The following is a 26,304-nucleotide window of genomic DNA, read 5'->3' on the forward strand; positions in this document are numbered from 1 at the left end:
GTTGCCTCTTGCACACCCAACTGGGGACCTGGCCTGTAACTCAAGCATGTGCCCTGACTAGGAATCGAACCAATGACCTTTCAGTTGACTGGCCAGCACTCAGTCCCCTGAGTCACACCAGCCAGGGCCTTCCTTATATGTATTTTTCTAACATAGTTTAAAACTTTTTTGAATGTACCAGAATATAAATAATAAATTGATGTAATAAATTGACACGAAGACACTGTAGTAATTAAGGGCCAACAGAAAGTTTCCCATGGGAATTTAAACTAATGTACTCCTGAGTGATAGTTTGGCAGAATATATTTTTAATTTAAATAAATTTACATTTTTATTTCAAAACTTTAATGTTTAATCAGAGTGCTGTGTGCTCAAGGCTGGAAAAAAAAAAAAGAGTTCTATAATGAAAAGCTGCAGTCTTCTTCCTGCCCAGTTTCCTTAACCGTTTCGCTTTAACATTTCCTGCTTCCACCCCTACAGCCAGGCAATGTGCCAAACACGTGTGCCAGTATTTACGTCTGTGGGTTATATATTGACTCCTCCAGATGACAGATAAGGTTTGAATGTATAAAACATCCATCTCCTTTCTTAATTTTTTTATTATTATGGTACTAATTTTAGTTCCTCTGTTGGTTATGCATATTCCTTTGATTGAGGATTCTTCCTTCTAGGAATTTACCACATGGAAGAATCAGGGGTTTCCACAAAGTGTTATTTATAAGGTGGGTAATCACAGCATTTTATAATAGTGAGAAATCGGTGGGGGGGACCTGGAGGGGAGTGGAATGTGACAATGAAAGTGAGATGCCACTCGAATACTGCACATCGAAGTTCGTATTGTCTACACAAAACTGAATGTTAGCGTCATCCATCAAAATACTTTTGTCAATAAATACAAATATGTGCCTTCTCTCATTTAAAAATGCAGTTATAAAATATGTCTTAGTTTTTTCTAGTGTAATCTAACATCAAGAAGAGTTGGAAAAATTTCCTAAGTTAGTAAAGGAATGAATCTGGATGAGTTATGTGTACTGTTTCAAACGCTTGCATATCTAAAGGTAGGGAGGAGTAGGGATGGGCGTGAAGTCTGGACCCGAACAGCACAGGAGCTGGACGAGGATGAAATGCCAGAAGCAAACGACCTTTCATAAACGGTCTTTCGTGAAGTCCACTAGAATTCTCCCTTAGACGAAATTCATTCATTTCTGCTCGAAAACAAAAAACCCAGAGGACATTTTAAAGGAGAGAGCTGGTTTCTTTAAATTTATTTTCAAATCCTACAAGTTTATTTTCCTTGATCAAGTGAAAGATACCCCGTTATCTGCTAAAATGAAGAAACTCAATTTTTTTTAGTTTAAAAATCTCCCACAATGATGCATATATTGGCACATCTAAGTCATATGTGTCAGCTTCTTTTTCCCCAAGGAAGAGATACCTTTCCTATATTTTTAATATGTAATTAAGGTCATTGATAAATTGCAAAGAGGAGCCAGACAGGATAAAGTCGTAATCGTTATGACCAGCAGATGTCACTCTGTGCATGATTGGTTGAAAACAAACTTCCTGTATTACAATTTTGCCAAATACCCGATTTTAAACATCTCTAGAAAACCAATTAGTAGCGCACATTAAAAATGCCCCACCTGAGCCTCTCCGTAGGCTCAAAACTGGCAGACGGAACTCTGCTGGGCCTAGTAACTACCAGAACACGAAGAAATCGCTGGGAAACCAGGGTGGGGCAGAGAAGATATAAATGGCGTTTTCTCTAAAACTGACCTAATCGGGTGGATTTTTTGACATCTTGGCTGCTTTTCTAAGTCACCAAGAGCTCTTGAAATGGGTGGGTAGGTCAGCATTTTCAGACATCATTCAATGGGAATTAAAACCAAATAAAGGATAAATATTACAATATATTACTTATATTTTGTTTTTTTAAAAATTAGGCTCTGGATGATTACAGTATAGAATCCTTTTAGCACTAAGTTCAAAATATTTTAAACCTAGCTTTTATTTATATCTGCCAAACACTTAGAAAAATCAAATTTGAAGCTTTTAATTTACCCTCATTTAAATGTTGGTATAAGGTGATTGTCTAATTCATTGTGTTTTGTACTTTATCTTTTGAAAATAAAAATACCTAAGGTGATTTTCATAGTGTTTACATTTTTGTTCTAAATCTCACAGAAATGGACTTGACTAGTGGCTCAGCTAATTACCAGCTGTGTAACCTCCATAGCTCTCAGCAGACAGGAACCAAGTGGTCCGGCAGACCAATCATCTCTTACTCTGCCCTGTTCGGCATTCGTTCACCCACTTTTAACAAAAGCACCATAACTTTTATTTGAGGAACTCTCCTTACCCCACTGTCAGTCTGTCTGGTTCAGTCCTGGCTAATCAGAGTCAGCTCCAAAACTGTGGCTGGAATTAGGGGGGAAGATTCTGTACTTGTTCAACTAGCAGGATGTTGAGTCTGGAGCTCAGCTCTGCTGCCAGAGGATGGAGCGGCAGAGACAAAGCTGGGAAGAGGAAAGGGACAAACCCCTTAAGACATTGCTTCAGCCCCTGAATGCAGTCATGGTTTTTTTTTCCCCTTTCAGTTACATGAGCTAACAGATTCCCTCTTTTGCTTAAGGCCATTTGTATCCTGCCACATGCAACCAAAAAGACTTGCTCTGTGTGCTTGGTTTTCAGTCTTCCTGCAAATGGCCGATGGGAAGGTCTGGACTCCATTCATTCTACTGTGTGGTTTTGTATAGCTTTCACCTGCCCTGGGCCTCAGCTTTCTTCCCTGTAAGATGAAACAGTTGGGCAAGTTTTCCCAAGAGAACCTTTTCATTTTTTCCCCACTAAGGCCATATTTTATTTGCTTAATTTTTGAATTTTGGTGACACTGACATCAGTATGAAGAACCTGGCCTAGATATAAATGGAAAACTCATTTTTTTTATTTTTGTTTTGTTTGTTTTGGGATTTTTGTTTGGTTTTAGTTTTTTATTTTTGTTTTTTACAATGGGATCAGTTTGATTTCTGGAGCAACCAGTTTCAACTTATTTCCTTCCCCATGCCACAATTTTGGAGACTCTCGCCCTTTATCAGGTTTACCTTTTTATTCTGGCACTGATACTACCCAGATTTTCAGAAGACCTTTGTCCCCGGTGTTTTATCATGATGGGTCTCACACATACCAAAAAGTTGGAAGAGTGATACAATGAACACTGATACGCCTATTTCCTGGATTCAGTTCGAATTTTGCTGCAGCTGTCTGTATGTAAATTTATAGGTATTCATGTATCAAACAGGGTCCAGTAAGAAACAGAAAACATACCAGTGTTTCAACAAATAGAACCTACAATAAAGAGTCAACCTGGCTGGCGTAGCTCAGTGGATTGAGCGCGGGCTGGGAACCAAAGTGTCCCAGGTTCGGTTCCCAGCCAGGGTACATGCCTGGGTTGCAGGCCGTAACCTCCAGCAACTGCACATTGATGTTTCTCTCTCTCTCTTATCTCCCTCTCTTCCCTCTCTGAAAATAAATAAATAAAATCTTTTTAAAAAAGTCATAAACTAGGAATTGGAGAACTGCAAAGGCAAAAGGGGATTCAGAGATAGTAAATTCTGGAAGCAGCAAGCATCACTAGGGCTCGGTGAACAAGGGGAGAGGTTGAGGTTAGAAAAGAGGTCCCTTGGAAGTATGACTCAGTGTCTGAGGAAGGGGCTTTGGCTAGACTGGCATATGTTTTAGTAGCACAAAAGTCGGAAGAACAGGTACCAGCCCGCTGGTGCTGCCCTCTCTGAGAGCGCATGAGGAGGCCAGCTCTGGAAGTGTGGGAAAGCTGCACATTTAAACCAATTAGTTTCTACTGCTACTGGACCCGGTTCTCACTGCAGCGGGGGCTCGCTGCAGGGCGTTCCCTGCACTGGGCACTGCAGTGTCTCGGAAAGTGGGTCCGAGTGACACACTCAAGTGTGGTATGTGTTGGTTAACAGACCAGCCACCAAAGCTCTCCATTAGAAAGGCATGTTTTCTGCTTGAACTTTTTTAAGAGTGTGCTTTATTTTTAATATGTACTGCAGGCAAATGGTGAGTCAAAACAGTACAGTGAAGGCTGCGTCTCCCCCTCATCTCAGCTCCACGGTTCTTCCCAGAGGCAGCCACTCTTACCAGGTTATTTTTAAAGAGATGGTCCTACATAAAGGTGCTCATTTTTGTGAGCGGTAGTACACTAGACACTCTTGTATGCTTTAAGTTTTTTAATTTTTTATCATTCACATCATAAATTTAGTGGGGCATTATTTAAAAGAAATCCATAGAAATCTTTTGAAACACAAGATTTAGAGAAATTCGTCTCCTGTTTCACAACAGCTAACCGTTTCTGGCTGTTAGCTACATTTCATTTATGCAGTTTAATCATGCCTCATCTTCTCAGTCGGGAATTTCTGCTTTTCTTCCAAACCAAAGGGCAGGGGTAGAGCCTTTATTTCTCGCATTTCCTCCCAAAGTGATGCTGGCAAAGTCCAGCACGGATGCTGGTTTCTATACTCATGCACATGCTGCTTTCTCAAAGCTTGATTCTGCAAAGCAGAAGCCTCTCCCGGGGTGTCCAGCCTGCAGCCCGGAGGCCGCATGCAGCTCAGGATGGTTACGAATGTGGCCCAACACAAGGTCGTACGTTTGCTTAAAGCATGAGATCTTGTTGTTCTTGTTGTTTTCGTTAGTGTTTGTGTATTTAATGTGTGGCCCAAGACAACTCTCCTTCCACTGTGGCCCAGGGACACCAAAATTTTGGACGCCCCTGCCAGGGCATTCTCCTCAAATCAAACATCTGTTCATTTCTGATCCTCACACTGAGTTGTGAAACCTCATCGAGAGCTTGTTGCATCAGATTCCAAAATGAATTCTTCCCAACTGAGGCCCTCCAAGTTACATCTGGAAGCTGGCTGGATCTTTCCTGGGTCGTTTCCCGTTGAACTAAGTAGTGTCTATTTTGGTCTGACTTCATCCGTGCTGGGGCTTTACCTCTCCTGAAATCTTAGATCAGAAGAGCCTCTCAGAACTCTCTGGTTCTTCTTCGCCTTCCCAGGAAGTCCACTCTGCTTGTTGAAGCCCCGCCACCTGTGGTCTGGTAGACAACGCATGACTGGCTCAGCTCTGCCTCTTCCCCTCCCTCCCCAGGAAACATTGGGGAGATGGCCTTTTCCTGCACCTCAGTTTCTTCACTGTAAATGGGAGAAACGCTTGTCCCAAACTTGGAAGATTGCAACAGACTGTGAAATATTTTTTAATGCAAGTATATAATTATTGGGGACTTATGATTATCAAGTCTCTAAACTCTGCCATATCCCCAGATCCAGCATACCCATAAGAGCAAAGGAAGAATTTCCAAGAGCTATAACATAGCATATACTTTAAAACAAAAATTATTGAGGGGAGGGGTAGAAATAAATAATAGATTTTTATGGTTTTAAAAATTAAATTGTCCCAAAAGACATGCAGTAAAAAATGTCTCTCTCTTACCACTGTTTTCCAATTGCCCTCTCCAGAGACAACTTTTTGTGTTACAATTTTTTTGCATATCCTTCTGGAGATAGATTCTGCTCCTGCGTCCTTGTGTTTGTGTGTGTTTTCCTCTCCTCTTTTTATTTAACTTGAATGGGAGAGAACTAAACACAGTTCTGCTCCTCATTTTTTCTCACTAAACAATCTATCTTGGAGACAATGCCATAATAGTACATAGAGGTCTGTCTCTATGTATGTAAAATGATTTAATTAATTATTCCCCTATTATAAGAATTTAGATTGTTTCCAGTCTTCTATCAGTTCAAAGAAGGTTGCAGAGAACATCCTTATACTCACTTTCAGGATACGTTACAGGAAATAGAATGGCTATGTCAAAAATTAAATTATATGTTTTTCATTTTTATAAATCTGCAGAGCCTTGCTCGCAGTTCAGCTGTCATCTTGTTTCACTCTGAGTGACATAATACACACAGCTGCCAGCGCTCACTCCAACGTCGCGGTCTTCCTGTGGCAGCAAGTCCCCCTCAACAGCTGTCCCCAGCTCCCGCCGAGTTAGTGGGACTCCATCTGGGATGACCTCACACTGGAGAACTTTGCAGCCCCAAAGCCCCTGGTCGGAAGTAAATATCGACAGCTTGGGTCTTGGCCATTAGCTGTGTGGAATGATTCAGCAGTCATTTTTAAATAGTCTTTTGTACAAAAATTGGAGAAAGGGTTGAAAAAAGCAAACAGGAAGGCCTACATTTTAATAACAATGCAAGAAAAAATGGTCCTGGGTGTTCTTTGTCTTGACTGCAGGACTCACTGCCAGGTCACTGGAGGGCTCTGGCCCTCTTTGTCCTCCTGTGAAATGAAGAGCACGGACCAGATTATTCCTCAGGACCGTTCCTGCCTTGAGATTCTGAAGGGTCAGACGGAGTGTAGGCCAGGGCACGTGTCCTCCCAACCTCACTGTGTTCGGAAAGCAAGAGATGTCACACGTCAGTCCGTGGTTGATGTCCGGATGGCACAGCTGACCAGGGATTTAGACAGTGATGTGCTGGTAAACAGGCTGGGGGTTTAGTTGGGGCAAAGACGGCCTTGATTTGCAGCATTTGCTGATTTCTGTAGTCTCATTATTCCCACTATGACAATTTCAAACTGCTAATGAGCGGACACTGAACTCCGAGTTGGGAGGAGAGGCATAAAATTGGCTGCTGGCTTCCGCAAACGATCCACGAGGAATTCAAAGAAAGCATTTTCTTCAGACCGTTCTGGGTTGTGAGAACTTCATGAAAGAGATTTGACGTAGGCATTCAAGAATACTGTATTCAGGTATTTTTCCACGATAACCAACAAAGTAGCTTAAACAAAGAAGGAGAATATGAGAATGAGAATGTTTTAGCGCAAGGATCTGAACAAAGGGTGTACTAAAATGGAGTTATAGCACTTGCTTCCACCTGTCAGTTCTTCATGCATCTGCTGTTATTTGTGTACTGACGTCATCCACCCCTGCGGTGCACAGGCTCCCTCCCCAAGGCAGGGGATAGGCTCTGGGCAACCCAGGGCTCTGTCCTCACAGTTAACCAATCAGAAGAAAATCAGTGCCCTCCTATGGAGATCACTTGGAAAGACTGATTGGTTCTGCTTGAGCCTCATGCCCACCACGTGGACTCTTAACTGGACAGAAAAGGAAAGGGTACGTGGTCCCCATGCCCCTGCAGCCAGAGGGCAGGCAGAGCACTGGGAGGGTCCACCCTTTCCCTGCCACTCCGTACATGTAAGAGTCGTCCTTATAGATTTCCCCAGTAGGCAGAGGGATACTGCCAGATATGAGCCACGAGTTTCTAATAGACATGAACGAGGCTTTGTGACACACAACAGTGGGGCCTAGTTCCAGGAAACTGCATAAGTGGAGGTGCATCTAGGAGCCAGCAAGAAATGCCCCCTGACCAAAGCAGGGCTACCCACAGGGCAGTGGTTCTCCATGAAGTGTGGGTGATTTTGCCCCCGTTGGGACATTTGGCAATGCTGGAGATATTTCTGGTAGTTACAATGGGGGAAAGAGTAGGGGGGGCCTACTATTTTCTCCTAGAGGCCAGAGGCCAGAGATCCTGCTAAGCGTCCTACAGTGCACAGGACAGTCCCCACAAATGACTGTCCAGCCTCAAATGTCAATAGTGCCGAGGTGGAGAAACCCTGACACACAGGAAAAATAGGAGAAATGGCTGGAAAGATGTCAAAACAGAGGGCTCTCTGTTAGGCTACAGAAAGGCAGAGGTGTCTGGGTTCTATCCTGCAACTATTACACAGGGGAGGATTAGACAGATGTGGAGAAAGGCTAGTACGGCTTTTACGCACGCTGGTGCTTCTGCCTGGCACCTCTCCCCGCTCCTCCTCTGCCACCTTCCCATAGTTAGCCTTTTTTTATCCCTTGCCACTCGGCTTAAATGTCACCTACGTAAAAGATCTTCCAGGCCTCCCATTCAAAATAAGTTCTCTCACAGACCCCACGTCACCATCCCCTCCCACAGTTCCCTCTTCTTTTCCTCCCTAACTCTTACCAGAGTTTTGAATTGTATGCTTATTTGGGTGCTAACTGAACCTCTGTCTCCTCATAAGCACCATGGCGGTGGAGACCTCGCTTATTTGTTCACTACTGTGAGCCCAACGTCAAACAGAGTGCCTTGTGCATTGTAGTTGCTTCCAGTCTAATCATGTGGTTAATTAATGTGAAGCCTGATTATTTGAAGAGAGGTTGAAGATAGGAGGTGGAATTGGGAGAGGGAAGAAAGGCAGTCCTTGCTGCTTTCCCATCCTCGCTGCTTCTGCTCCACACTCATCTCCCTCCTCTGACTTTCACATCAGCTAGGGTTCAAGTGAAGATGCAAGGCCCTTCTCGCTATTTGAAGCAGACAGGATTTACTCTAGAGAATCAAGAGGATTTAGAATTGTTACAGAGCGAGCTCTGGCCTGGGCCTCCAGGAATGATTCCCAGAATGCCACCACTGTACTGACCTCCCAAGGGAGCTCCACTTTCTGCCACAATAGGGAAGCCAGGAGTGCAGGGAGCAGCTACTGGGCCAGCCTAGCTGCAGGAACCCACCATGCGAGGTGTAGTCTGAGACAGCCACCGCCAGAGCTCCAGAGCCATACTGCATCTTTGGGTCAGCACCAGGAAAATGGATTCCTCCCAGGCTGCTGCCTCCTCTCCACCTAACTCAATTTGTTTTTTAAATTCAGGTCTTGCACAAGCACACAGAACTGGCTAAACCTAAATTACAAGGAGAACTCCAGCAGCAAGGAGTCTAGGAAATGGGCTTTTCATTTTTCAGCCTCTGTAGTCTATATGGGAAGGCATACCTGAGACAGGTTTGGACAGATGTGGAATGAGCCCAAATGCCACTTCTCTGGCCATCAATATCATGATGTCATTCGTCTTTCCTTGTTTGGTGCTGGGCACGTGCATTAGGCACGAACCGATGTGAAATGAATTGAACTGGATCAAATGAAAGGGAATAGCCTCCTCCTTTCTTACAATGCTTTGTACCTTCCTTACAACACTGCTGCGTTTGGCCTCTTTGAGGAATGTGTGTTCTCATCCATTTTCTTTGTAGACCAAAAGTTCCTCTCCTTGTCCCCACACTCATAATAGGTCATGGATGTTTGTGGACTGAATTAAACACAGAAACAGGCTAGAGGGAGGGAGTTCTGAGCCCTATGGTAGCTTGAGGCAGCTCCTGGAATAGCCATTTCCCAAGTACTATGGGGTTCCTGCTGCGTGAAGCCTTCCCCCCTGCGAGCACCCATGGGACAAGGCCCCGGGGATTCTGCTTGGCTCCAGGAGACCTAGGTTCCAGGGTGCTTTCCAACCTGGAAACCCATCCACCCTCATTCATCCATTTACGCAGCCAGGAAACGTTTATTAAGTGCTTGCTGTGTGCCAAGTGTTAACCATTTCCTTAGCAGCAAGAGCAGGCCAGCAGTCTCAGCCTCTGCAGCAGTGGCACCCTGAAGGTAACACGCACAGATCCCTACTCTACCCTGGCAGGGGCGCTCTCCTGAGCCCTTCAGGTTCTGAAGGGGCTCTGGGCAGTCTAGGCAGGGTTTCCTCACCTTTTCCCATCTGGACGCATCTGGGAACAGACCGACTTACCAAGACGGGGTAGCGGACAGAAGCCCCCTTTCCAGCCATCTGCAAATCAGCACACTATGCTCTGCTTCACACGGCATCTTTCATACGTGTACAGAACTCACACCTCCCCTACACCCAGACAGTCTCCATCATCCTCAGGGCTCAACTGGAACCTCTTCCCCAAGCTTCCTCCGACCCCCCCAGTTTTATACTCAATGTTTTTCTCTTCTGTAGCACTCGTTTCACTGGAAACCACTTGAGTCGACCTCAGGAAACTCAGCTTCCACGAGAGCAGGCACCACGCCTATTTGGTTTACCTCTATCTCCCCAGCACCTAGCTTGGGGACTGACACATAACAGAGGCTCATTAAATGTTTGCTGAATAGATGTTCATTGAGCCTGCTAACTTTCATTCTCAAATAATATTTATGTAATATTAGTAATAGTTCTCTACATAGTTCAGTGGTTTACCAACACCCTTACGGACGACTATCCCAACTTTAGGGGTAAAGACAGTGCAGTAATATTATTCTCCCAACTTCTCAGAAAGTGAAATGCCATCTGTGAAGTAGCTGACTTGTCTAATATAGTGGAACCAGCATTAGAGTTCGAATGCGTACGTGCATTAAAATTCTGACTGCAAACCCTGGGTCATACACCATCTGTTAGCCAGATGCTCTGGCAGCCCAGTGAAATACTGGTAGCTAGTAGAAGAGAGCAGTGGAAGGAAGAGGGAGAAGCAAAAGCCAGGCCTCTGAGGACCTTTTTTCCCCTAGTGTCTGCTTGTTGCCTAGATGAGGACTGCGAGCAGGGGCACCTCTCCACACTATTATGCACGCACACACATCTGAAAACAACCCACACCAAGGCATGCATGTATGTAAGCACACACAAGGTTTGAGCCACTGCACGAGCAGATGCCCGCAGACATCAGGCTGATACATAGTTATGTGTGCTCATATACACATTTAAACATGCACCCAGCGCACAGACATCCAGCCACTACCGTGTCCACCCTGAAGTATTCTTTGGTTGCACACCAAGCTGCATGTGCATGTACACATGCATACATGAGCTCTGGTGTGTGCACACATGCGCTTATGCATGCACACACACGTGTGCATGATTCTCACTCTCAAGTACATGCACATTCAGTACCCAGGGAAATGCGTCTGTTGTGAGCTGTCATGCCCACACGCGCGCACCCTCAGATCCGGGGTGACATGAAAGCTGACGTGCAAGCGACAGACATATGCGCATGTACCCACACCCTTGCATACGCCTGGGTAACAATCACTTTCATGCACGTAAACCTCCAAATACACTGACAGGTTCTGCACACGGGGAGATGCCTTGACACACACAAGTTGCGGCAGCGCTGAAAGTTTTTTCCAAACCAACTCCGAAGAGGGAATCGCCACGCTGCGGGCGGCCCACGTGACCGGGAGGAAGGCGCTCCCGCCGGTGACGGGATAGGAAAAGTATGCCTGGGGCGGTGCAGGAGGCGGGGACGCGGAGCCTGGCGGACTGCTTCGTAGCTCCGGACGCTCCGGGACGTGGCGGGCGGCAGCGAGGGTGAGTGTCCGCGGGTTGCCTGAGGAAGGTGCGGGCTGGGAGGACTGGGGATGCGCAGCGCTGGGGCGGGGTGGGGGGTAGGAGTCAGTGGGAGGGGGATGACTAAGAGCCCCTCCTCTTTACAGGCTAGGCAGTCCACGGATTCCTACCTCTGGACCTCTGCCTTCTAAACTGTATATAACATGAATTAACATTTATTGAGTGCTTACTGTGTGCCAGGCTCTGCACTCGGTGGTTTTACCTGGTGCTGGCAATAGCTCTACCATTTATTGAGCACCTGTTTTGTGCCAGGCCCTGCCAGCCCTCTGTTCATGCTCTTCCATTTCCATGACAGCAGCCTGTCTGCATCTGCAAAAGAGGAGCCAGGCTCAGAGGTGCTAACGACTTGCTCTGGGTTGCACAGCTAGGGAGTGGTGATAAAGGGATTTGAACCCTGATGAGTCTGAGTCCAGTACCCAAGCTAACAATCACAGTTAACGTTAACATGTATCATCTCATTTACTCTTCACAACACTTGCTTAATTAAACACATTCTACAGACCGGCAAACTCAGCTCAAAAGGCACTACATGGAAAGCAGCGATTTCTACCCAGTTCTTCACAACTCTCTTCACTCTCCCTCCTCCCCCAAATTTGGTTCTCAGCTCTCCATCCCCACTGCCAGCACCCCAGTCCAGGACTGACTCTCTCCGCTGCACCTGGCCGTGGTCCCCAGTGGCCTCCCAGCGCAGGCCCCTCCCCTAACACCATGAGTGCTTTGCACAGCCTCAGGGTGGTCCTCCTCTGTCCTTTCGCCACAGAACTCTCCTGCCCAGAGCCCTTCAAGGGCCCCCTCCTTGACTGGCCATCTCCCAGACACCCTGTGTCCCTGCCACGCTAAACCAGTGGCAACAGCAACAACAGAGCCCTGTGTATGTCAACCCACGGCTGAGCATCATCTGAAGTCTGTCCTCTCCCATTCTCCATTTCTGCACCTCAGTCTACACAGTCCTCCGACTTAAACTCTTACCCGGTGATCACATGCATTTTGGCCACTTCACCCACCACCCCACCACCCGTCCGTGCCCCCAGGCCTTCGGAGCCCCACTACCGCCCTTCATTCTCACCCAGAGCACGCTTCACACCCTTTTTCTTCCCAGCTGTCTGACTGCCCCCAGCCCCTGCAGGGACACCAGCCTTGCCTGTCTGCTCATCCTGCAACGGCAGGGTTACCTTTTGTCTTAAATGACGTAAAACTAACAGTGTTCATTGTAAGAAATTCAGACACTTCAAAAAGGCAGCAAGTGAAAGGCAAAAGCCTATTTATCCCCCAATTCTGAAAGGCAACTCCTTTGACAAGATGTTGCATCCTTTAAGAGATTTCATATATATATATTTATGTGTGCCTATCTATTTTTGTTTTTTAACTCAAAGACAATCGTACTTTACATTCCCTGCTGCTGCTTGCCTTTTTCACTTTTTGTGCCTTGGCCATCTTCCCGTGTATCTGCCTATTCAGACCTACTTTGTTCTTACTACGGAATCTCAGCTCGTCACTGCACGAACAAATCGAAACTTCTTTCATGAGCCTGGGTTCACCTCTGAAGCCACTGTGCCTCCATCAACTCTTCGGCAAACTCCCCAAGAAGCTGTTTCTTTCTCTGCAAATCCCTCCCCGCTGCCCTGTGTTCTATTCCTTCTCTCATCCTCCTGTGCCCCTGCAGACGACGCAGATGACCGGGGTGACCTCTCCTCCACAGTCGCGGTCTCCGCTGCTGTCAGCTCCGGGATGCTCGCCGTGGGGTAACGGAGCGGAGTGCACGCACTCACGGCTTCCTGCCGGCCGGGCTTTGTCCCCGCGAGATGAACTCCTGTAGACATTTGATTTTCTGTTACTTAACTTCTACTCTATGTTTCCTTTTTAAACGAATTCTTTGCTGAATCTTTTCACAAGGAAATAACCCTCCCTTGGGTCTGTGATTTCTGTAAATGGCTGGTTCACAGAGCTGCCCTGGGAGGTATGTGTACATGGGTCCCGTGCCCAAGCAGAAGGGCCATCCATGGCACAGGGTCATGAACCCCGGGCCCAGAGCCAACAGGCCTGGATTCTATCCCAGCTCTGACCTGGGAAAAATGACTTCATTTTTCTGAGCTCTGTTTTCTCTTTTGCCACATGGGCTTGATAGTATCAGCCTCTTAGAACTGTGGGGGAGATTAAAGGAGAAAATGAACATCAAAGCTTTGAAATAAGCCCTGGCTGGTGTGGCTGAGTGGATTGAGTGCCAGCCTGCAAAACTGAAAGGTCACTGGTTCAATTCCCAGTCAGGGCACATGCCTGGGTTGTGGGGCCAGGTCCCCAAATGGGGGTGTGTGAAAGGCAACTAACTAGTCAATACATCTCTCACACATCGATGTTTCTCTCCCTCTCTTTCTGCCTCCCTTCCCCTCTCTCTAAAAGTAAATAAATAACATCTTTTAAAAAAGGAAGCTTTGAAACAAGAGCACACAACTTGCATGGAGAACACATTCACAAGAATCCCGATTTTCCTCGAGGTCAAGGGTGGCAAACTCATATGCCAACCAGGGCTGTCATTTTAACCCCCCATCATCTCCTCAGTCTCTCATATTGTCCTTACGTCAGGACGACCCTGCAGTCACTGAGCGCTTCCTTTGGGCCAGGTACTGCGTGATCTCATTTAATATTCCTGATCACTCTGTGAGGGCAGCACAGGCATCAGCTTGCTCAGGGAGACCTTCCTGAAGACCTCACATAGTTCAAACCGGGGTACTCCAGAGCTCACCTGCCAAAAGAAGGATGGCAGGGTTTCTGTTTCCCGGCGTGAACAGGGCTGTCATGTGGCTCCAGCATAAACACAGTTTGCAGATCACAATTCACGCTGCCTTGCAAGGTTCCTGGCAAACTTTCACCCATAAAGGGAAACCATAAATATGTTCATATCATGCTATTTTGAATTCAAATGATTCAAATATCACCATATGGTACTGGGTTTTTTCTCATTTTACAAATGAGGAAACTGAGGCTCAGAGATAACTTACCAGAGGTTAAATAGCTAGAAAAGGATAACCACCAGACCACTTAACCACCACTTAACCACCAGACCAGCTCTGCGCTTCTTGAAGGCTAGTCCTATGTCGGATCTTTGCAGAGTTATTCCGAACGTCTGTAGGTCCTGACCAGAAGGGGCTCTCTGGAGACCCGTGGGCCCAGGAAAGTCAAGGAAAACCTAGCCTTTTCTCCCTAACCCTTCAGAGCTCAGAATTTGTTCCTTTCCCTCAGTTTCCCGATCTCTGAGTGTGGCCCCTCCATGCCATTCCAAGGAATCGCCTAGCCCCCAAATTTCCTTCCCCTGCCATCAGTGTGGTCCTGGCTGCCCTTGGAGAGAGAGCCTGTTACACAGAGACAGGAGGGGTGAGGTGTGCTTTCTGTCCCGGTCACACAGCTAGGCCAGGCTGGATCCTCATTATAACCAGACCGTGTGCCTCTAAGAGCAGCAACCACACCTTTTCATTCCCGTGTCTGGCTTCAGAGGCAGTAAAAATAGGCAGCCTCACTGATTGGGCACCCTGGCCAGGCCACGGTGCCAGGCACCAGCTCGCATGATGTCCCGTTGGCCTTCTGTCACTTGAAGAACCAAGCACTGTCCCATTGATTCCCCTGTCTTTATTAGTCATGGAGCACGTGGTCATGCAGGTGGCTTAGCGGTGTGGGGCCAAGGCAGGGACCCCATGACTCCCCTCAGCACGGGATTGGCCAGGCAGGAACTCATGCCCAGGCTCCCTAGGACACTCTTCTGTTAGCAACGGACAGAAACACAACTCAAACTAGCCTAAGTGAAAGTGGAGAATTTATTCTAGGACTACAGGGGCTTCCACCCAAAATGCCGCAGGACTCCTGGAGGAAGGTCAAGGCTGGTTTTCATTAGTTCCGCTGCCTTTGGTAACAGTTACAGTTATAAACAAGGTCTGAGTTTTTGTATTGGGTGTTACCTCCAACATCCATTATCTTGCCTGATCTGCAGAAGGACAAGAAATAATGAAATAATAATGGGTAATGCTTTTATACCTCTTTCCCTATGCCAAACCTTATTCTAGGAGCATTATACCTTCATAAGAACCTTGTAAGGTAGGTGCTCTTACTGTCGTACCCATTTTGCAGAGGACACGGCTGAGGGAAAGAGGATAAGTAATTTGTGAAAAGTCCCACAGCCAGTCCGTGGGATTTCAACCCAAGCAGCTATGCTTAGAGCTAATGCAGTAGCCGGCGTGCGGTTGTGGGGCGCTTGGAACATGGCGTTTCTAAATGAGGATGCGCTGCAAGGGTAAAATACACACCAGGTTTCCAAGACTTAGTGCCAACGAAAGGGTGGAAAGTACCTCATTGCTAACTGTTACACTGGTTACAAGTGATGGTGTTTGAGATGTAGCCGGCTAAATAACATCTATTATTTAAATTAATCTCATCTGCTTTTTTGAAGCCTTTGTAACGTGGCAGTAAAGAGATTCAGAGTGGCCTGTGGCCTCGTGTCGTCCGCCTGCTGGACAGCACTGTGCAAACAGGCTCCCAGCCCTCGGGACAAGCTGGACACGGGGCTCTGAACACCCTCAGGCCTCCGCCCCTCCCCGCACATCTGGCACAGCCGCTGCATTCTTGTCGCACACTGCAGTGCTGAGCAGGTCCAAAGCTGGAGGGCCTTGGCCCCAGCCACCCCGAGCCTGACTCTGGGCCTCACTGCACAGGCAGTTGAGGTCCAACGTGAAGCAGCCCAGGGCCCAGAGGGGTGGGCTCCACGTCGACTGCATCGAGTGCCACGTTTGCTGGTGCCTCAGGATCTGGGGTGTTGTTAGTGCAGTGCCCACCAGGCTGGCGTGCTTTCAGGAGCGCCACCGGGAGAAACCCCGCGAGGCCCTGGCTTCCGAGACCTCGTTAGGTCATGGTTTGGCCTCGGACCTCGTCTTCTAGACTGAGCCAGAAACGGGGGGTGGAAAGACAGAAGAGAGCTCAGATATTCTCTGGCGCCTTGTGACAAGTGGGACCCATGACTTGTCATGGTTCGTATTTTTGACCTTGCGTGCTCGAGTGTCCAAGTGGGCCGTGACCTGGAGAGCCCGGCACAGGGGACGCTGGGCGAGCGCCGCTGCGTGCGCCGCCGGCACCCACCCCGCTCGCCTCCAGTCGGCGTCTCGGCTCTTCGGAGGACCTGCAGAGGGCTGTTTCCAATCTGCTTGCTGGAATTCGCGGAGGGCGTGGGGTGTCTCTCATTATAGAATTTGCAGTCCCATTAAAGCCAATTTTTAGCGCATTTCATCTGCAAGCAAGCCCGGCCCCCCTTCCAACCACCAGCCCTTCCTTTTTAACTCCAAACACTGGGAGACTTGCCCAGTTAGGCCAGATTCAGGTACCCTCCCCCACACAGAACTGGGCCTCCCTGTGAAATATTCCAGGGGGGGGCCCCAGTGCCAGGTCAGGTCTGCATGCTGTTAGTTCAGCCGCAGTTGTCACCAATTATAACTTGAAACAAGGCTCTAACTTTTGTATCACGTTTTGCTTTCAACACCCATTACCTTGTTGGATTCTCAGGACGACCCTGCAAGGCAGCGGGTGAGAGTTACTGTCTCCACATTGTTCTTGAGGAGATGGAAGCCCAGATAAGAGGAAATGACTTTTCTGTAGTCACATGACCAGGACGTTACAAAGCTGGGACGCAGACCCACGTCTAATGAATCCAAGTGCGTTCATGCCACTGGGTTTCCCTCAGTAGCCAAGTGTGGCTTTGTCATCCACCCGCTTTTGATCTTGTTGCTCTTTTATTATCAGTGACCATTTCGTTCAAGGCTGGAACTACTGTGAGCTGAGCACTCAGTGCATGTGGGTGGGCACCGTGCTAGACTCTGGTGACAGAACACAGAGCAAGAGGGGCAGGACATCTGTTTTCCTGGACCTCCCACGCCAGGGGAAAGACACAGACAGTGAACAAGTCAATAAAGAAAGAAAGACACAACCACAACTTGCTCCACATGCTTTGGAAGAAAGACCAGGGAGGTCCGAGCCAGAGAGTCCTGACCCAGGCTATTTTAGATCCGGAGCTGGGACAGGCCCCTCTGGGGAGAGGTTACTAGACCTGAGATGGGAAGGATGAGGCAGGTAGCCGAGGGCTTTGGAGGGAGGAGGTTGCCCCCTCATCATCAGGGGGCATTTTAGGCAGATTTCTCACATCTGCTGAGCATTCACCGTGTCACACACTGCGCTAGATGCTTTGAACATATTTTCTCATTATAGCTACACGAACTCCGAGAGGTAGATACTCTATTCTCCTGTTGGATAGTTGAGGACACTGAGTGGCTGGGTTTCTCACGTCTCTTGATCACTGATCCAAACACCACCCCTACCTGTTGGTGTGTCATGGCCAGACAACCAGCAGCTCAGATTTATTTGAGCATAATTTATATCTTCTGACGTCCAGGGTGAGATTATTCGGAACTCAGGCCTGACAGCCTGGCTTGTCTGACAGGCCCAGACAAGTGTCCCTGGAGTTTCTACCGGTAGACCATGTTCAGGTAGAGTCAGCGAGAGACAGAGGTCCCACTTCTGGCGCTTCCCGCACCACAGTCTGGGTGGAGGGCCCCTGGGAAGGAACTGGCTGGGGGGAGGGGGGGCGGGGATGTCCTGTGGGTGGGAGAAGAGGGAGAAGGGAGAAGGAAGAAGGCTCAGGCTGGGGCCCTGTAGCGCCTAACATTTCCCTAGAACCTGTATATTTATGAATCATTAGCTGCTTAGCAGAGAGATGAGAAGGCCAGGAACTGGGCAAATTAAAACCAGACTGAAGAGCTTCGTCCAAGTTTAGCACCTCGTGATTCTCTATCTGGGGTTTAACCAGCTAACATTCTCTCCTTCGCCAGGAAGACTGTCATGCAGCCTCCGCTGTTCAGCTCACACCAGAAAGGACAATTTAGGAGCTAAGATCGTTCTTAAAAGGTGAGGAAGGACCAACACCTTTTCCCCCTCTGATCGGTTGCACAGATATGTGTGGAGCACCTGCTGCATGTAAAATATTCTGCACGCCCCCTCACCCCCCGCCCCCCCGCCCCACTCCTTGGAGTCGAGGTGGGGCCCCCTGAGCTCTAGGAGGTCAGAAGGAAGGAGGGATTAGGTCTGGTTTGGGTCAGAAAAAAACAAGAAGGGAGACAACTTATTGAAACCCAAGACTATCAGCGCCCTTTTGGATTCAGTCCACCACCTTGTTGTCCCTCTGCTGTGGATGGATGTTCTGGAGGGCAGACTCTGGGTATCAAACACTTATTAATCAAGGAAGTATTTCTTGATGCTTCCTACTGAGGGCAAGAAAGTTGGAAACTCAGGGAGATAGCAGGTGAGCTGCGGTCCCCACTCCCGTGGGGCTTCCGTGTTAATGGGGGACACAGTGGGGAGGCAGCAGGCCCAGAAGCAGGGAGGCAGGCAAAGGCAGGGAATATGGGGAAGCTTGCCGCGCTGGAAAGGCACAAGCAAGGAGCTGGGGACCAACGGCAGAGCCATCGGGAAGGCCTTGGAGGATGTGACGTTTACGCCGAAACATAGGCTAGAGAGCCAGCATGCCAGAGGGTGGGGCCCCTGGGTGTCAGAAAGAGGGGCAGCGTAGAGCTTCGTCTGAAAGAGAAGGGGTGTCTGGAGGAGCAGTGAGAGGTGGGGCACAGCTGGGGTTGGGGTGGTGGTTGTCGGGGGCAGCCAGGTAATTTAGGGCCTGGTGAGCCACGTCATCAGGGGTTCCTACATTGGCTATTTGCAACCAGTAGCCGCTGCAGTAAGATCCTCTAGGAAGTGATGCGCCTGGATTACGCTTTTAAAGGGCCCCTCTGGCTTGAGCATGGAGTGTCCATGGCGGGGGCGGGGAGAGGGCCGAGAGATCAGAGAGGCGGCTCTTGGCAGGTCCGAGCAAGGAATGAGCTGATGGCCTCTGGGTGCGCTCTGTGCACCCTGGTCTTTTGGAACAGCCGCTGGAAACACCCAGTAGTTGACACTCCGAAGAGGCTCACGCTGGGGAGTCATTGCCCAGGAGGCTGTCGCCTCCACTCCCCCACCCCCATCATTTTGGCTAAGCCAAGTGCAGGCCTCTCAAGGAACAAAAGGTTTTCTTCACGCATTGATTTACTCAAGTGTCCTGAGGGAGAAAAAGCATCACTCTTAACATTTTCAAAGTCATGTCTTGTGTGTGTGTGTGTATAAAATGACAAAATACAAAATACCCAAGAAATCTCTATTGCTCTGTGTAGCTTTGCCACATACTTCAAGGTCTTTTCTGTAATTTGGGATATTTAGGGGGAAAAATCAAAGACACGTTGACATAATGGAAAGCATTTGAGCATCAGGGTCAGCCAAACCCAAGTTCAAATATAACTTCTGCCACAAGCTAGTTGTGTAAACATGAGCAAATTAGCCTCTCTGAGCTTCAGTTCCCTCTTCTGTGAAGCGGAAATACCAGGAGAAATACCAGGACACGACAGCAAGGTGCAGGGGTTCGGTGTGGTCTTCCAAGCCCTGTAGACACCAGTTCGAACTCTGTCCCCACTGCTCCAGTCCTGTGACCTTGGGTAAATCATTTGACTTCTTAGAACCCCTGAAAAATAGAACAATAAGTTCTGCACCTTCACAGGATTTATTGTAAGCTGCAAATAAAAGCATTCGGGTAGAAAGGGACACCCGGTGCCTGGGGCATTGTAGATGTTCCGAACAGCCAATTAGTCCGTCTCAGTTTCCCTGTCCCTCACTGAAGAGGTTAGACAAGACCATTGCTTGGGGTTCTCCCCGAGTTTGTGATGCTGAATTTATTTAAAAGACCCTGGAAGAGTTAACCTGTCTGGATTCCTTGGGGGCATGGCACCCCACCCCCAGGTTTTCTCACCACTTTAGTGTGGAGAGACCCAGGAAGGCAGGCGCACAGGCAGAAGCAAGGCTATTTGGAGCTTGTTTTTCTGGGGGGTGCCCTGGGGCCAAGGAGACTCTCCTCTCCCGCCCTCTAGGGTTGGAACTAGAATCCAGTGACCCTGCCTTTATTTCCAAAACAGTTCCTGGCTCTGGCCACGGGGAAGAAATCCATTGCTCCCTGCGTGTTCCAGAGCCCCGCTCCTCCGCCCTGACGCTGGGGCCTGCCCTGGGCCAGCTGTCACTGAGCCCTGTCCCTACTGTCCCGAGAGGCTGGAGAGCAGGCCCTCCTCCCTCTTGCCCAGCATGTGTGGCTGAGGGTAGAGGTCAGACAAGAGAGGGGATGGGCCACTGGGGCACACACTGCCCCTCTCTCCTGCCTGTCTTCATCTAGCGGTTCACCGGACGCTGGCCGGCCTGGGAGACTCGCTCTCGCGGCCGCTTCCTCCCTCTCCCTCCCTCCTTCCCTCTCTCTCTCTCTCTCTCTCTCTCTCTCTCTCTCTCTCGCCCAAAACATTTGCAGATTGCAGCTTCCCAAACCAGTTCAAACCTGCTTGCAGAATGCGGTTTCCCTTCTGGGAGCCCCGATGTGTCAATGTGTCACAGCTTACAAGTCACACTGCCCAGTTTCCCAAGACTCTCATGCAGTCGGGAAGGGAAGGAGACGGAGAGTCTGGGCCTGGGGAGTGTCCGGGCACCAGTTTCCAGGAGAAACAGCTGACGGAGTTTGGGGCGGGGGTTGAGGTTAAGGATGGGTGGGAGAGCAGTTTTTTATTATAAGCCTCATAGTACTGTTTGATTTTAGAAACCATGTGAGTATGTCATTTCAATTGATATTTCTAAACTAAAAAAAGGACAGAGTGTAAGGAAGACACAGTGGAGCCTGGGACAAAAGGGCAGACACTCTGGATCTGCCCAGCATGGCCCAAGTCTCAGCCCCGCCCCCTGCTGATAACGGAATGACAGGCAGGTTGTGGACTTCTCTGGGCCTCCTTTTCCTCACGTGTACCTACCGGGTAAGGATGTATGAGGGTGAAGAAACGTGTGGACAGCTCGCAGCCCGAGCCTGGCGCCCAGGGAGCACCTGGCGGAGGAGGTGCCACCATGGCCCACCAGTGTCACTCAGAGCTGAAGCCTCATTTCCCCTCCCCCACAATGGGCTACCCCAAGATCCCTGGAAGAAGCAGCAAGTTGCAGACCATCACCTGCAATTTGAAGTATTTCTGCCCTTGTAGCTTTCCATTTGGGTCACATATTTGAATGAAACCGTGGCTCGTTTCTGTCCATCCACAGTCAGCTGTCACTGAGCCATATGTCCTGCCACTCCAGGGGACAAGGGTGGTGTGAGGACGAGTGCCTCACGCCAAGACCCTCTAAAGTATATTCGGGGCCCGTGACTCAGCTCATCCAAACATATACTCAGGATATGATGACATTGTCCAGCTACTCGTACGTATGTGATGCAGTGCAGCAAGCAGGAGCCAGAAATATCATCCAGCCTCTCCCAGCTGCTGCCTCCTCCCCTGTGTCCTTTCTGACAACCGGCAGTGGCCGCACTCCCTGCTCACAGCTCTCTTGCCTCCTACAGGTGACACCATGATCCCTTGGGTGCTCTTGGCCTGTGCGCTCCCTTGTGCGGCCGACCCTCTGCTTGCCGCCTTCACCAAAAGGGATTTCCAGAAGGGCTCCCCTCAACTGGTCTGCAGCCTACCTGGCCCCCAAGGCCCACCAGGTCCCCCAGGAGTCCCAGGGCCCTCGGGAATGGTGGGAAGGATGGGCTTTCCCGGCAAAGATGGCCAGGATGGCCAGGACGGGGACCGGGGAGACAGCGGAGAGGAAGGTAAGAGGCCCAGCGCCTGCCCCTCCTGGGCCCACCTGGTCTTGACAGCATCGGGCACAGAGAACTGAAAACTGGTGCCAACCCATGTCCTTATCAGCCAAATTAGCATCCCTTTAAAAAACGAGTCGTGTGTTCTCCTGAGGGAAACAGTGGATGTTAAATCTGTGCTCCTTCCCCAGCTGCACCCTTGGTTTGCTGAATGACTTTGGGCAGGTTTCCTGAAATATTACTCAGACCTCTTTCGGTTGCAAGTGGCAGAAACCCAATTTATAGTCCCAAGTGGAATTTATTGGCTCATGCAACAGGGAAGTCCGAGCGTTAAGCTTCAGAAATGGCTGGATCCAGGAGCTCCAACATTGTTGTCAAGGCTCTGCTTCTCTCTGTGTGTTGGTTTTGTTCTCACGAAGGCTGGAAGTCCTGAAATGGCTCCTGGTGGGCTCAAGTCTTCCTCATCATGGCTTGATCCATAGAGTAAATCTCAGGATGACTGATCCTCCCTGATCACATGCGCATCCTGGACCAATCCCTTTGATCATGGAGGTGTGGTACCACCATTCGCCAGGACTGGGCCTTGTGCCCACCCCTGGGTGTGTGTGATTGGGTGGTGAGGGCAGTTGTTCACTGTGATTGACAGCCTCACTGGGACCACATGGAGCAGTGAAGCACGGTTCCCCAAAGGAAAAGATGCCAGGCAGCCAGCAAACACGTGGAGTCCTGTCTACATGCCCTCTCAGCCTTGACTTTCCTTATCCCTCCAAACTGTCACCCCAGTAACCAGATACATTCCAGCATCAGCAGCACCCCAGAATGTACATTTTAAGCAGTAGGAAAATCATAACTGTTATTTGTATGGCATTTTAACACTGACAGAGCATTACCCCATTTCCCAACCACAGTGGGAGATTCGGATCTGGACATGTGCTCCGTGCAGGGCCAGCCAGAGCTTTCCCTGAGGTTTACCCTAGGAACCTTCCTGGGGGAGGAGACAGGTCTGTGCTATTGGCTTCTCCATCCTGGCCAAGAGCTGTAAGGATGCAGGCTTGGGGCTGCCTTTGGCCGCCTCTCCTGCCACGTGCTGACTCTCTGCTGAGAATGAATCCCACACACCGAGGAAGGCGGCATTGAGAAGTGGGCAGCCCTGGTCTGGGTAACCCAGATGGAGCTTGGGTTTCCTCCTGGACCAGCCAGAGTCCAGGACCACCACCAACCACCCGCCCCCGACAGACACGTGTACATCCATCTCCAGAAAGGTCTTGAAGAGCAAGTCAGCTTTTCCTGAAATTTCTCAGAAAAGTCATCAAGAAGGAAGCACCTCACTTTCCCATAAGCTTCCTTATTTGTCATTCCCCCCAAAATGACTCTCTTTTTAAATCCAAAATGACTCTCTTCACTCCTCTTCTCCTAGCTCTTTCTCCCACCTTGTGTTTATTTTCATTTTTTTAAAGATTTAATTTATTTTTAGAGAGGGAAAAGGAGGGAGAAAGAGAGGGGAAAAAAACCATCAATGTGTCTGCCATTGCCTCTGGAGCACCCCCCACTGGGGACCTGGCCCGCCACCCAGGCGTGTGCTCTGATTGGGAGTTGAACCAGCCAGCCTTTGGTTTGCAGGCTGGCACTCAATCCGCTGAGCCATACAAGCCAGGGCTATTTTCGTTTTTTCAAGGAACAGCTTTGTGACCTTTCCTAGTTTTATTTTTCCCCATTCCTTTTATTTATTTTTAATTACATGAGTAATACACAAATACATTTTCACTGTAATAAATTTAAACAATACAAATGAAGCAGGAATCCCCCTTGATATGCACCCCTTTCTTGTCCTCCTCTCATCCTCCAGAGGTAACCACTGGTAGCTGGTTAAACGGTGTCTTCCCTGGCCTTTTTCTATGTATTTACATTGTGTACGATAATGCCAGGCATTGCCAGGTGTAAACAATCTGTTCCTAAACTTAGATGTTCAGTGAGAAAAGACTGTTAGGGGATCTATTCCCCACTTATTTAAAACAAGAAACATTTAAATGCATTACACGTTAACCCAAAACTCTAAAACACAGGAAAATGCCTGCTTGCATACATCTAAGAAGCAAAGCATCTTGCTAGGGTGTAAAATGCCTACATTACTTTCTGTACACCCAATTTATGTGGCAGTAAATAAGGAGTTGCCTTGTTACAATGAGGCTGGGATGTTCTTTAGCACCAACAGCCTGCAGGAGCAGGGTCCTTGATTGGCATTCGGCAGGCTTTTCAAAACATCCACACCCAGTTCTGCTGATTTCCCTACTGTACCAACCGTCCATTTGTGTTTGGTCCATTTGCGACTCTTTACCGTAATATGTTTTATTTAAGATGTTGTATTGAGCCCTGGCTGGCATAGCTCAGTGGATTGAGCATGGGCTGCGAACCAAAGCATCACAGGTTCGATTCCCAGTCAGGGCACATGCCTGGGTTGCAGGCCACAGCCCCCAGCAACCGCACATTGATGTTTCTCTCTCTCCCTCTTTCTCCTTCCTTTCCTTCTCTAAAAATAAATAAATAAAATCTTTTAAAAAAGATGTTGTATTGAGTTTAGGGGACATGAAAATACATGTTTTCTATATCATCATGGGCCAAAAATGTCCTATTGAAAGAAATGCACATTCTATGAAATACGGGCATTAAGAACCAAGGGCTGTTCCGCAGGAAATGTAGCCTAGGGTAGGGCAGAGTGCATCCAGCAAGTGCTTACTATGGGTCAGCCACTCTTCCATGCAATTAAATGGGTGTAAAATAGCGTGGTGGTTTGCTTTGAACAAAACAATTCCTGCCACCTGCTCTTTCCTCTTAACAGGATATTTGGAAGAGGTTTTCACATAGTGCACATAGGTCTGCCTCATTTTAAAATCTCCTGCATAGAATTGCCCATTATGGGTGGAGCACAATTTTCTCATCATTTCCCCTTGTGTGGGCAGTTAGTCATTCTCAGTGTTCCCTATGCTAAGCAGCGCTGCACTGAACTCCCTCCTGCGCATGGGCAGGGATGGGGCACTAGGCAGAGATTTCACTAAGGTCAATGTTTTGAGGTCAAAAAGCTCCCAATTCTTTTCTCACCCGTTACCAGCACAACCCGTTGTAGGATTGTTTTGGCAGGCAAACCAGACTCTTCCTTAGGAGACAGGAAAAGAAAAGGCTGTGAATTGTGTTATTTTTGCTCTGACCCACAATGATTCTGGAATGTGTCACCGTTCCCGTTTTCCGGATAGGACTGGGAGATGGGCCCCGGGTTAACACCGTCTGGATCTGCGCCCGCTCCCACGTGACTCTAAAGCCCTCTTGTACTTCCCATTACCCAAAGGCTTGGCTCCAAAGACGGGAAGCCAAGGCCCACAGCCTCTGCCTAGGTCTCTGAGGGCCCCTTCATAACGCCAGCTGCTCTGTCTTCCAGGTCCACCGGGCCGGACAGGTAACCGGGGGAAGCCAGGACCGAAGGGCAAAGCCGGGGCCATTGGGCGGGCTGGCCCTCGCGGCCCCAAGGGCGTGAGCGGTGCCCCGGGGAAGCACGGCACACCGGGCAAGAAGGGGCCCAAGGGCAAGAAGGGGGAGCCGGGCCTCCCCGGCCCCTGCAGCTGCGGCAGTGGCCAGGCCAAGTCGGCCTTCTCAGTGGCGGTGACCAAGAGCTACCCACGGGAGCGGCTGCCCATCAAGTTCGACAAGATCCTGATGAACGAGGGCGGTCACTACAATGCGTCCAGCGGCAAGTTCGTCTGCGGCGTGCCCGGGATCTACTTCTTCACGTACGACATCACGCTGGCCAACAAGCACCTGGCCATCGGCCTGGTGCACAATGGCCAGTACCGCATCCGGACCTTCGACGCCAACACGGGCAACCACGACGTGGCCTCGGGCTCCACCATCCTGGCTCTCAAGCAGGGGGACGAGGTCTGGCTGCAGATCTTCTACTCAGAGCAGAATGGGCTCTTCTACGACCCCTACTGGACCGACAGCCTCTTCACAGGCTTTCTCATCTACGCCGACCAGGAGGACCCCAACGAAGTGTAGACAGGCCGACGCCGAGTCCTCAGGGACCATGAACACGCTCCTGGACTTCTGCTTACAGAGCACGACCCCTGGACAGTCTGCTGGGGCTGGGAGCCGGGAGCTTCCGGACTCAGGGCGACCTCCTCTGCCCCCTTTTTCTCCGCCATTAAATCCAAGCTTTTTTTATCCATCCTTCCATTTATCCATTCACTGTTTATTTTTTTTAGTACCTACTGGGCGACAGGCACTGTGCCACACTCCGGGTGCTACCACAGGGAACAAGACAGACAGAGGCTCTGGCCTCAAGAGCCTTACAATCTAGTGGTGTATACGATTT

The 26,304-nt window shown here is 49.1% G+C and overlaps 1 protein-coding gene across 2 annotated transcripts; it reads left to right on the top strand.

Annotated features, from left to right (window-relative positions):
* The first annotated feature begins 11,134 nt into the window (after positions 1 to 11,134).
* On the top strand, positions 11,135 to 26,138 carry C1QTNF2 (C1q and TNF related 2). Of its 2 annotated transcripts, XM_045826709.1 has the most exons (4): positions 11,143 to 11,203; positions 18,100 to 18,175; positions 21,705 to 21,956; positions 25,375 to 26,138. In XM_045826709.1, the coding sequence occupies exons 3-4, from the start codon at positions 21,713 to 21,715 to the stop codon at positions 25,986 to 25,988; spliced, it is 858 nt and encodes a 285-aa protein (XP_045682665.1). In that variant the 5' UTR covers positions 11,143 to 11,203; positions 18,100 to 18,175; positions 21,705 to 21,712; the 3' UTR covers positions 25,989 to 26,138. The 2 variants fall into 2 exon arrangements, with proteins under 2 accessions (XP_045682673.1, XP_045682665.1); XM_045826717.1 differs by lacking the exon at positions 18,100 to 18,175 and having other exon boundaries at positions 11,135 to 11,203.
* The last annotated feature ends 166 nt before the right edge of the window (positions 26,139 to 26,304 follow it).

The sequence above is a fragment of the Phyllostomus hastatus genome, unplaced genomic scaffold (assembly GCF_019186645.2).
Source record: "Phyllostomus hastatus isolate PE091 unplaced genomic scaffold, TTU_PhHast_1.1 phas_contig_150, whole genome shotgun sequence".
NCBI lineage: Eukaryota > Metazoa > Chordata > Mammalia > Chiroptera > Phyllostomidae > Phyllostomus > Phyllostomus hastatus.

Bases quoted from the DNA above. Each gene is read 5' to 3' on its own strand.
- C1QTNF2 (XM_045826717.1), top strand. From the start codon at position 21,713: ATGATCCCTTGGGTGCTCTTGGCCTGTGCGCTCCCTTGTGCGGCCGAC. The intron at 21,957-25,374 runs GTAAGAGGCCCA...TCTGTCTTCCAG, and splicing joins GGGAGACAGCGGAGAGGAAG to GTCCACCGGGCCGGACAGGT.